Source organism: Anarrhichthys ocellatus, unplaced genomic scaffold (genome assembly GCF_004355925.1).
Source record: "Anarrhichthys ocellatus isolate YVR2014 unplaced genomic scaffold, GSC_Weel_1.0 scaffold34, whole genome shotgun sequence".
Taxonomy (NCBI): Eukaryota; Metazoa; Chordata; class Actinopteri; order Perciformes; family Anarhichadidae; genus Anarrhichthys; species Anarrhichthys ocellatus.
This window is the reverse complement of record NW_022280064.1, coordinates 4,675,424-4,687,709: the sequence shown is the minus strand read 5'-3', so window position 1 is coordinate 4,687,709 and position 12,286 is coordinate 4,675,424. Positions and strand designations below refer to the sequence as shown.

At 40.0% G+C, this 12,286-nt stretch overlaps 3 protein-coding genes across 3 annotated transcripts in view; all 3 read left to right on the top strand.

Annotated features, from left to right (window-relative positions):
- filip1b (filamin A interacting protein 1b) overlaps nt 1-882 on the top strand; it is a 31,038-nt gene extending 30,156 nt beyond the window's left edge. Inside the window, exon 7 of the mRNA XM_031865991.1 lies at nt 392-882. Coding sequence (XP_031721851.1) covers nt 392-405 — 14 coding nt within the window. The 3' untranslated portion in view covers nt 406-882. The remainder of the gene's footprint in view (nt 1-391) is intronic.
- Nucleotides 883-1,826: 944 nt separating this feature from the next.
- Nucleotides 1,827-5,998, top strand: LOC116393566 (cell cycle control protein 50A-like). The gene is made up of 7 exons (XM_031865993.1): nt 1,827-2,104; nt 2,619-2,738; nt 2,815-2,922; nt 3,465-3,552; nt 3,634-3,780; nt 3,901-4,107; nt 4,508-5,998. Exons 1-7 carry the CDS (start codon nt 1,880-1,882, stop codon nt 4,699-4,701), a joined length of 1,089 nt encoding a protein of 362 aa, XP_031721853.1. The 5' UTR covers nt 1,827-1,879; the 3' UTR covers nt 4,702-5,998.
- An 806-nt stretch (nt 5,999-6,804) lies between these two features.
- cox7a2b (cytochrome c oxidase subunit 7A2b) lies at nt 6,805-9,270 on the top strand. Its single transcript, XM_031865994.1, has 4 exons — nt 6,805-6,908; nt 7,252-7,341; nt 8,502-8,586; nt 9,030-9,270. Exons 1-4 carry the CDS (start codon nt 6,891-6,893, stop codon nt 9,086-9,088), a joined length of 252 nt encoding a protein of 83 aa, XP_031721854.1. The 5' UTR covers nt 6,805-6,890; the 3' UTR covers nt 9,089-9,270.
- The last annotated feature ends 3,016 nt before the right edge of the window (nt 9,271-12,286 follow it).

Sequence of the window (12,286 nt, the reverse complement as noted above, 5' to 3'; positions counted from 1 at the left end):
TTTCAGCTGCTGCAGAGAGATTCAGTTTGATCGAATAGAACAACTTCAGAGGCTGAGCAGCATGTTTAGAATCACATCTGATTTAAATTTAAAGAGTCAAATATTCTCATTATTACCTTTTGTCTCAGATAAACATTGATTCCTTACAGCTCCACTGACAGCATGTAGCTGCTGGTGTGTACTGCTCAAAGCTCCACTAATCAATGTCTTTAGAGTAAAAATGAATCAAATACTGTGAATGGAAAGTGGTCACTGGGACAAACCCCCAGCTGATTTCCATGAACTCTTTTAGCTGTGTGTATATAAGCAGATATAAATGTGACTGTTGAGTCAACATCAGACTGTAATGTGGCCTTCAAGGAAACACGTCTGTTGTAATTTTCTACTGCAGGTCCGCTGAGCTGAGATCCACGAAGTCACGAGAAGAGATCTGAAAACACCACCGAGGAAAAATCCCAACGCCCCAAACGAACCACGATGACTTGAAGACGCTGTTAAAAGAAAGTCGATCTGAATCAGGTTTCACATCAATGTAGCACAAAACTGATCATATTGTTATTCATAAAACACATAAAACAATGTATCGAAGGTTTACTGACTCAACTGCGACCGTCTGTGAAGAAACACTAAAACGGATGTTTTGTGATGGGATGCTCGTCTATAGTTGATGATTTAAGAACAATTAACTCAACAGACTTTTAAATCAGTGTGTCGTCTCATCACTTGTTGCTGGCAGTATTGTCTATTAGTATATATTGCCATACTTGTCCATGTATTGTCCCGTTGGCTAAACGTTAATAAACCAAATTATATATCAGAATCAGAATCAGCTTTATTGGAATTTGAATCTGTTTTTTCAGTTGCTCTCAACGTACAAAGACAAAAAACAAGAACAACAAAGTAGAACAAAGGTAAGAATAAACATTTAACGACTATTTACACATATACATATTTAAACAAAAGTATATATATGAACATAAAACACAATGACAATGAAATGGAGATAGTAATGTAAGAACTCTGAATGGGTTCACTTCTACCTGTCAGTGAGAACAGCTTGGAGTATTTGTTGAAGTATCTTAACGTTGTATTTAGAGCCTGTGTGTGAGACGGTGGAAATGTGGTTTTACGCTGGATTAAAAAATGACCTTTGAAAGTGTATGAAAAGTATAAAAGGAACATCAATGGCATGTTGGTTTGAAGTGTATTTGATATAATAAAGGTATGTTTCTGCTTTGTTTTCTTTAGACAAACCCACAATCAAAACACATTGTGACTATGCGGACACTTTGGTCATACATAAAATAAACACTGAAGCATTAAAAACTACCAGTTCTTGTGAATTCTTCGTTCCATCACGCTCACAGACAGTAAACTGGAAATCAAGCAAATTCTTCACCTTTATCATTTTCAGTGATTTTTGTATAATATTAGTTGGCAACTTTTTCGTCAGATTTCAAATTAAAGCCCATCATGCTTTTTTAATGTCTTTAATTATTTTACACAGTCGAAACTCCTCATCCCAAAATAAGATTAATAATGTTAAATATTAGTTATGTATCATTCCAGTTTATTATTATTATATAACAACACTGAATATCTGGAAAAGTACTTTATCAGCGTGTACTCCAACGCATCATGAAAAGTATGGAATTTTATAGCTGAAAAAGATGTGATAACAAAGTTTAAATATATATATAACATTGATATATATATATATCACATTATTTTTGTTGGATGAATTGGTTGATATGTGAAATTTCCGATATTCCCGGCAGCACCTGAAGGCAGCCCCAACCGCCCACCCTTGTGACTGAATTAGTGACGTCACTGCGTGGTTGCTTTTCACTTCCGTGTTTTGTAAAAGCAGCAAAAAACAATGATGGCGTCTAGTTACAACGCCAAAGACGAGGACGGAGCCGTCACCGTGTCGCTGCGGAGCAAGAAGCCGGAGAACACGGCCTTCAAGCAGCAGAGGCTGCCCGCCTGGCAGCCCATCCTCACCGCGGGCACCGTGCTGCCGGCCTTCTTCATCATCGGGCTGCTCTTCATCCCCATCGGCATCGGGCTGTTCGTGACGTCCAACAACATCAAGGAGCTCGAGGTGACGACGTCACGCCAAATCTCGTGCAACAATTGCGCAATTTAACTTAAATCCCGCATATCTGGAGGTTTCCACGGCGCTTGTAACGCAACATCAACATTATGTGAAACGTTAGGCTTCACCGGTAAATTCGGCTAAACACGTGACCGAAGATGAGCTTTTATTTCAATAATAAACGTCACATCTAACTCCCAAAACATTGCTTTTGTCTGTTTAATGGAAACACTAAAATGGGTGATTTTTAAACGGAGTTTGGTGTTTTCACAGGACGGTTGATAATCTTTGTTATTGTAATTCAATAACAGTGATAATTTATCTTTATTATGCATGATGTGTAATCTATGATTGTATCATGGCTGCAGCCTTATTACAGATAGACTATTAATTTACAATAAAACTTCTTTACTTTGACTATTTCTTCATCTTCTAACCAGATTTTAAGCTCCATTTTGTGGTTGTGCTGGAGTGTAACGCTCGCTGTAGCTACTGTTTCTATATTCTATGTATTGTACAGATTGACTACACGGGAGCGGACATGTCCAGTCCTTGTTTCAACTGCTCCCAGAACTTCAGCTGGAACAGCACCAGGCCTTGTACCTGCACGATCCCCTTCTACCTGGAGCAGCCGTACGAGGTGAGGTCGCATGCTGCCGATGCTTGTTGTCTTGCGATGCAATGTCTTTTATACTTTATTGTTTCTAACCATACAGAGCAACGTCTACGTGTATTACGGCCTCTCCAACTTCTACCAGAACCACCGGCGCTACGTGAAGTCGAGAGACGACAGCCAGCTGAATGGAAACATTAAATCCCTGAAGGTACCGCGTCTGATCCGTTAAAGCTGTGTACGAAAACACGAGTTCAAACGTCGGAAACCACAAAATCCTGAGACGGTTTGTTGGTTAAACTTCCGTTAAACTCGGTCGTTTGACGGTGTTGTTGAGCACGTCGACCAGAAGCGTCGTCGTATATTAAACACACCAAGGAGGCTGATATCAAGGCCGGTTCTCCAGTGAGAACGCAGGTAAAGATTGTGAATGTTTCTGGGTCTTTTATTTATGAACTGAAGCCGTTGAATCGCTCTTCAAAGCCACAAGACTCCATCGATGAAAACATGAATTTTACCTCCAAGAACACGCTTCATGCGACCTCCACTTAAAAACTTCAGCTCAGCTAACTTTGACTTAGCTCGTGCTAGCGTTCACGTTACGCAGATAGTCGATCTTTAATTAATAGATACATTATTAAGGTAAAAACTGAATTGATCCCAGACCGCCTCACGAGTTTTGACCACTAGGTGGCTTTAACCTTCAGTCTCCTCGTCTCCTTCTTGTCTCCTTCTCGTCCTCGTCCCTCACAGGAGCCCAGTAAGGAGTGCGAGCCGTACGCTTACCATGAAAACAAGCCGATAGCTCCGTGTGGTGCCATCGCCAACAGCATGTTCAACGGTGAGAACCAGAACACGACGCATCGATTTCCATTTAAAGAATCCACTTTTATGAATCTAAACGTCCTTCTTTTGGCGGCAGACACATTGGAGCTGTTTTACAACGACCCCAACGGCACAAAGATCCAGATCCCTCTCAACACGACCGGCATCGCCTGGTGGACCGACAAGCACGTGAAGTTCGGGAACCCCGGAGTCGACAACCCGAACCTTACCGCCGTCTTTCAAGGTAGCAGCGGCAGCTTTTGGGTTTAAGTTCAAGCATACTGAAAGACCATTACCTCCTGAACCTCAACACATACGGACATTGTCAACACGCACTCGTCCGTCTCTGTTCTTTCTATTTCAGGAACAACCAAGCCGGTGAACTGGCGCCGGCCCGTCTACGAGCTGGACTCGGATCAGGACAACAACGGCTTCATCAACGAGGACTTCATCGTGTGGATGAGAACCGCCGCCCTGCCCACCTTCCGCAAACTCTACCGCATCATCGGCAAGAAGAACGGCCTGGTTCCAACTCTGCCGCGAGGAAACTACACGCTGGAGGTCGTCTACAGTATCCTTCCTGTGAAACTCACCACAGTTTTATAAATGAGAGAAGAAGAAGAACACATTTGACTCCAGTAGATGCTGAGAACTCTGGTCGTCTCAAACACAATGAAACCCCCACAAGTAAGTTCACAAAATGTGACCAACAAGCGGAACATCTGCACAAGACATCAGGTTTCCAGGTGTGAACATGTTCAGAGAAATGCTGACGAAGGCCTTTTGTTCCAAAGCACAGACATGAAATCAGCTTTTTAACATTATTATTCTTTCCTATAGTTATTAGTAACCAGACTGTCTGTCTGTTTTTTATGATCCTACAGCGACATGAAAGCATCAAGTGACAGAAATAAAACATAAATAAAAATGTCATTTTGATCGGTAGACAAACCTTTAACCGGTTGAACCAGATTACCCCGTCCGCAGCTTCGAGGGCAGGAAGCGGATGATCCTGAGCACCATCTCCTGGATGGGCGGCAAGAACCCGTTCCTGGGCATCGCGTACATCACCGTGGGCTCCGTGTGCTTCTTCCTGGGCGTCGTCCTGCTCGTCATCCACCACAAATGCGGCAACCGGAACAACGGTGGCGACATTTCCAACTGAGCCGGGGCGTCCGTCCGTCCGTCCGTCATCCAGAGACCCCCGACACTGGTACATGAATATTAAAATATGGAAATAAAACGGTTCTTAGGGCTTGAAGCCGCTGATTATTTGCCAAAGCGAACGGAAAAGTAGCCACAAATTTACCACTTTTGACAGATGTTCAACGTCAGACTGATAACTGCCTTCACTGTAGAAACTGCAGTCAGAGTTTCTGGAAGAATAAGTCAGTTTTTACTTATAAAGCCATGTTTACCAGCCTGAGGAGGAGTTCACATCCTACCGTTACACACTGATTATTGCTCTAATGCCAATTCTTTCTTCCCGTACTGATCCGATACCAGTGCATTACAAACAAAAATATATACGTGAACAGCTGTACGCTACTCCGCCTGTGTAGATGTGATCGCTGACTGCTCTTAGGCCACAGAAACATGCTTACATCTATTTAACATTACCTCCTGGCATTAAAGAGAAGCCCGCAGTTACAGAAAATGTGATAAATATATGAATACTTATACAGCTCTTCATTTTGGGATAAATACTGTTTGTTGCACCTCTGAGCTTCAAGCTGCTGCAGTCAAAGTGAGCTGGAGTGTCGCTCGGAGTCCCGCGTTGCATGCTGGGTATTTTCCGAGATGTAAATGTGATCATTGAGCTCGAGCCGCTCGTCTTTGTGCCTCGTTTCGTCTGTGACATCAGCCCACTTTCAAACTAAAACCAAGCTTTTTGTCGTTTAAATAAAATGTAAAATAATAATTTTAAAAAACGCATCGAGCAAGTTCCACGTCAGAGAGAACAGAAAAGGTTTGTAGCTCGAGAGCTGTACAATTAATATGTTTAATTGTATTTATTTGTAGTAAATGTTTGCATTGTAAAGCCGGTATTTGCACGACTGACTTCAGGGTTTATTGTGTGTTTAAAGTTTGACGAAGTGTAAACTGAGTGAGTCTAATGCAGGAAACTGACGCTGCGTTGTGGCTTCATTCATTGTCGGTAACATGCAATAATAATAACATCAACGCAGCATGATATGACTCAATACGTGTGATTTAATGTGCGTTTGTCTCATTTACAGCCAATGCACATCACTGTTCCACACACATCCTGCCATCGTTAATACAATAGATGCTGTGTGTTTAAATGTGCAAGTGACAATGTTAGTTATTGGTTTCTTTTAATACATTTCATCCAATCGTCTGCAATCATGAGACGCACTTGATTCAACATTTCTTTTTATACTTCATCTGTGTCGTGTCGTTGCTTTAAATGAATAAATGTGTCGTTTAAATTCAAACTAGTTCCTCTGACTGACGTGTTTGATTGTTCCTCGCTTTGTTTTATCAGCATGATGTTTAGGATGTTATCATAGGTTTACTTAACATGAGATACACTTTATTGATACCCAGGAGAAAGGACACATACAATTTACAATGTAAAAATAAAGAAAGAGACTTCAAGAGATGTGTACAAATACATCACAAAAACACTGATAATGTGTCGTATATTAGGGAGGATTTAGAGTTGTCCTTCTGAATAAACAAAGTATACATTTTTTTGAAAGTAGACAAAGTATTATTTTTATCAACAGAACTGGAAGAAGTACTCGGGTATTTTATTTCAGTAATATAAGTGTATAAATATTATGTTAAAAGTTCTGCATTAACATTTTTAGTTAAGGGTCGGCATCAACAAATACTGAAAGTACCAAAAGTAAAAGTACTCATGCAGAACAATGTATATATTATGTTATTGAATCATAATTATTGATGTAATAATGTGTTCATGACTAACATTGCAGCTGGTACAGGTGAAGTTTATTTTAATTACTTTATAGTTTAATATACAGTATATATTGTATATTATATTATTCAGAAACAAAAAAGAGACAACAAATAGAACAGGTATGCTAAGAACAATACAATATGTAAAATATATAAATAAAAAAGGAAGTCATAAGAACAATGAAACATGTAAAAGTTAAGAATAGAACAAACGAAGAGTGGCAGTAAGTTAAAGTTAATCGTTTAAGAATAAATTGTGTAGTTCGTATTACATACTGTAGGTGGCAGCACAGCGCGCAGCACAAATACAGTCTGCCGTCAATATCGGCGAAGAAGAAGAAGAAGCTGAAACCGGAAGCGGCTCTCTTGTGTCCTTGTGTGAGAGGCGACTGTAGACGGACTGTAAAGATGAACAGAAGCATATTTGTAAGTTTATTCTCCTCTTAAACTTAAATGTTTGTCTAGTATAAATATAATTTAACTAATAACGCGGATATACGAGCTGAAAATCGGTGTTAAAAAGCAAAGTGCGGCTCCATTGAGCTAGCTATGAACTGAGGTAGGGGTCAAATTCGGGTAACGTTAAGACTCCGTCGCCGGAAGAGTTAGCATTAGCTTAGCTTCCGTGCTAGTTTTACGAGCATTCCCTCGCCTTTTAATTTGTTGTATTTATATGTAAACGTGGGCTTAACATTACATTTGTCTAAAGCGGGTTCAGTGCGTCCTCGCCTGTGGTGACTTCTTTGCTGGTGTTCCGTGTTGTTCTCAGGCTCTCCAGCAGGTGGCGCGGCGGACCCTCTCCAGCTCCGTCCGCCGGCAGGTCGACAACAAAGTGCCGCAGAATCAGAAGATGTTTCAGGTAAAAGAGAACACAATAATCTGATTTAAATACACATTAACTCCGCTATAAGACGTTTATCACATAACGTCCCTTATTATGTGACCTAAGAGCAGTGGTGGAATGTAACTTAGTACATTTACTCAAGTACTTACACATTTGAGATTTTAGGTAGTAATCCTGCTTTTGCATTAGTACACAGGTATTAATAATCTAATGGTATAATAATTATTATTATTATTATTATTATACTGTCACATGTGACATTTTTTCTGCTTTTAGTACTTTTATTAAGTACATTTTCCTGATTATGCTCATACTCTTACTTTAGTAAACCTTTCAGATTAAGAGCGGATATATACCATATTCTGCCGCAGAATAATGAAACCTCAGCCTTATGAATATAAGAGTTATGAGAAATGTTGCTGAAACAGCAAATCTAGGACTTCAGAATTGTTTTAAAAATGTCTTCAAATCCAGAATAAATAAAAACACTCACTGAGGATCTTGAAAGGCTGAAAGCAGACATTTAGTGACTTTTGCACTTTGACGAGGTCGAGTAGCAGCTTCTTTCTTGTACGTTCTGACGTTGGTGGGCTCACTTCCTGGTTCGGTTCCTCCCGGTTCTACAGTGAACGCTGCATGTCTCCATCTCTTTAGCCGTGGTTCTTCTCATGAAGCTCTGAAATCCTTTTAGCTCCAAAGATAAGTGTTTATCGTGTGAACGAGTGGACTACTAATGACTACTACTACTAATGGTGTATGTCTCTCTGTGTTTCACCTGCAGAATATGTGATTATCATTTCCTCTTAAAGATTGAATGAGTTGATGTTAGATGAGGCTGTGCAGGAGATCTCAGGCTTGTGTTCTTAAAATAAATAACTTTTAGATGTCGCAGACTAAACGGACTGGTTTCATGGCTGGAATATGTTTTTAGGAAGTAACAGCAATGATTGAATCCAGACTGCATGACGAGCTGGAGCCGCTAAACACGACACAGACGCTTTCTTTAGTTTGTAATCATAAAATGAAAGTACGTTGACCGAGGGTACGCGTTAACAAAAGGTCTAGATGTGTTTAAAGGGTTGGGGTTAGTTGCAGTCGTATCATTCCTCCTCACATTGATTTATTGAGTTCCGCGTTGTTGCCGGTTCTAAGTTCTCCGTGTTTGTGGTTCTCAGGAGGACAACGGGCTGCCCATTCATCTGAAAGGAGGCAGCGGAGACGCCGTCCTGTACAGATTCACGATGGCTCTCACCCTCCTGGGTGAGAACACTGATCCTCACCTTCTTACCTGCAGAGTGCTTTCATTCCTCGTGTAATCTAACGTGTGTTTAATAACGTAGTTGTGGCCGCACCTCTTTTATGATTTAAAGTCACAGCGAGAGAGGAGTCGCTGTCTTTGTCTTCTTTAATGTGACGTGTTTTAAAGGGAAACATTTTTCTTTATAAATCTTCTGAACATTAATGAGCACAACTCCACTTCAAAGTGAACACAACCTCAAAGATGTTTCAGTGAATACTCAAAAGATTATTCCCACTTTTTAAATTATTTTAATGAGAACTGTCTTTTGTGACTTTGGTTACTTTGTACAACAGGAACGCTCACAGTTGCTTATTTTATAACCAACAGTAATTTAAATAGTGTTCTGAAGATGTGATCAGATAATTGTGTTGATCAGTTGTTGTTAAACCGGTTTCTCTTCCAGGAGTCGGGTTTGTTGTGTACGAGCTGGTGAAGGCGGCGTTCCCTCAGAAGAAAGGTTAACTCCTCCCCCTCAGATGTTTACATTTCAACATGAATATCTATATTCTGTAAAAAAAAGATCAGATAGCCCTCCGCCTGTGTGTTTCCTGTCATGATGGGATATTGTTTCACGTTCATGGGATCAATATTTATTTCTTGCTGATGACCTGAGGATCAATAATAATAAAGATTACCTCTCATGATGTCTTTCTCTGAACTCTTACTTGTTTACACGCACGTTTTAAATAAAGTTTGATGCAGAAAATACAACGTTAATGATTTAATACAAAATTTAAAGCAAAACAATCTTGTGCTGTGTTTAAAAATCAAATGTGTTGGTTATGATCAATAATCAAGTACTCTACTTCTTTGGTACAGCAAATAATAATAATACAGAAATATGATTATTAATGATTATGAACAGGAAGTTATTTCTTCCTCTACTTAAATTCAACGGCGGTGGAAAGAAATCTAGTTTGTGGTTCTCATTGCTCTAAAATATGACTTTTATATTTTGTATTTTATAAGAAGACACCAACAGTTTTCACTGGAACTACTTTCCACCAAAGAAATAGTCCCTTTGTAAACTGCGTACCGTGCAATAAACCCAAAACTGTGCACGACTTGATAGTCTGACCATTTAGGACACTTATTTTTAAAACTAATGCAGTAATGACAGCGCTGCAAAAAATCCTCTCCTCGAAGGTTGCAATGTTTTGTTGAAACATTTTTTGAGATATTTTGGTGATCTTTTATTTTTTTTTGGAGAATGTAGTTTGTGTTGTATTGACGTGTTTCTATTATTTTGTCCACCCAATTTAGGCTACAGTCACACATCTGAGACTCCTCAGTGTCTTTAGGGTCCTCACTGTGACCTGTTACTCTGTATAGATACTGTACTTATGAACTACGGCAGAAGAAATGTAAAATAGATATAATTTGGCTGCGCTGACTTTTTAAAACAAATTTCAAAACTTAAACATGTTTAATTCCACACTATGTTTTCCACAGAATACACTTGAGTGCAGTATATGTTTTTAAATGTTTAATCAGGGAACTGCACAAAGTTTTCCAACAAGCACAATTTATCCTGTAACTCTTCCTGTCTGAACGTTCAGTGCTCTGCCACTAGAGGGCGACGTTTACAAAGAGATCACCTGAGAGTCTCAGTCAACAGATCTCCATGAAGAGTGTTTTAGTGGGTTAATGCCCTTCAACCACTCAACCTGTCCATGTTAACTTCTGCTGCTTCTGGGCATAAACAACAGGAAAGTTAAAGAATTTAAAAAGGTCAATTATGCAGATATCTCCCGTTCATGTACGTCTTTGTTTCTTTGGATGGATTCCTCCCTGTTGTCTGTTTTAATTTAACTCCGGAGTGCAGACGGCCTCGGGCCAGTTCCGCTTTCGGTCCACACCCAAAATACCCGACAACACATCGCTGAACGCTTTACAGCCAGCAGAGAGGAGCTGAAGCTTGAATACAAAAGTAAAGAAAAACATTTCAGGAAACTGCTGTGTCAGCTGTAAGTCTCTAATTGGACGATGCTGAGAACCAGGAAGGGACGAAGAGAGTACCAGAGTCTTCTGAGGGTCCTTCAGCCACCTGTCACAATTTAACGATTTAAACTTTATGGTTTTGTTAAAGAGCCAACTAGTGGTATTACAAATGTATTTGATGACTTGTAACAGATGTTTGAGGTGCTGCTACTCATGAATTTGTCATTTTGATGCACTTTAGTCGGGGCGACTGTGGCTAAGTGGATAGCAGGGCCGCCTTTCTATCAGAGCATCGGCGGTTCAATCCCCAGCTCCGCTAGTCGCATGTCGATGTGTCCTTGAGCAAGACACTTAACCCCAAAATTGCTCCCGTAGCTGTGCCTATGGTGTAGAAATGTGATAGACTCTGAATTGTAAGTCGCTTTGGATAAAAGCGTCTGCTAAATGACTGTAATGTAACTTTAACACATTTTGGAGTTCAAGAAATTCTTAGATTCCATACAAAGTTTTGAGATTTGAGGCCGTTATTTGGTGCTATAACCAGTTCTGAGATTATAACAATTAATGTGGAAACTAACACATTACAAACATTTTAGGATTCTGCAAAATAATTCGTTTTAATTTTAGCCGCAGAGACAGAATCGCACTCATTTAACTTCAAATTCAAGTCATTTTAACATTATTTGTGACTTTGATGACACACGAAGGCCAAGCTAAGCTAACGAATTGCTTAGTTTCACATTCACATGAGTTATGTTGTACCAACTACGTCTAAATAAAGCGAACTGGCTTGCTAGCTTAGCTATCGTTAGCTCCTAGCAAGCAATTGAACATCCATTGATGCTAATGAGGTAACGTCCTCACTACGCAAGATAACTATTAACCCGTGTTATAACATATGAATAATGCTCATGTTGGTTTGTTGTCTGGCGTCATTCTTTTGTGTGTCTTTACGATTAAGTAAATACGGTAACATTACATCGATGTGATGTTTATTAGGCCACAAATGAGACAAAAATTTGCATTAGCTAGCTAGCACACCCCGCGTCCCTCCGCCGGTACGGTAATACATTTGTAATTTTCACATGTTCATTCATAAAAGCTACAAGACGTTTTCATTTTTACCTTTCTTGGGTTTGGTTTTTACAAATTTAGGGACACAAAAATTGCACCGTAATGAAGAAAGAAAACATTTGGGATTTGCCTTCATTACAGTTTTTGGATGACGAGATTTTTGGACACCTTGACTTAAATCGCCCTTAAAGTGTGAAGAGTTGTCTCTATTTATCAGCCCTGTGATTGGCTGTCCACTTTTTTTAAATTGTCATAAATTAAAGTTTGTGCAGCTGTTGCTTCTTTTATCAAATCCTGCCCAAAGGACCACAGACACTTCTGTTCCGTCCCTGAAAAGCCCGGAATGATTCATTCAAAAAAAGAGGGAAAGACTGACTTGTGGGTTTTAGTATTTCTTACCAGACTGTGTAATATTTTCCCATCGATTCACGAAATGAAAAAGAGGCTAAAAGTCCCCCCTCCCCATCCCCGCTTCTGTGGCCGAGACGCACAGAAGCGCCTCCATCACCGCAAAGGAATGTAGAAAACTATGTAAAAGTTTCCGAGTGTGCGTGTTCGTCCCTGCGCGCGCGCGCGCGTGTGTGCGCGCGTGTGTGCGTGTGTGTGTGTGTGTGTGTGTGTGTGTGTGTGTGTGTGTGTGTGTGT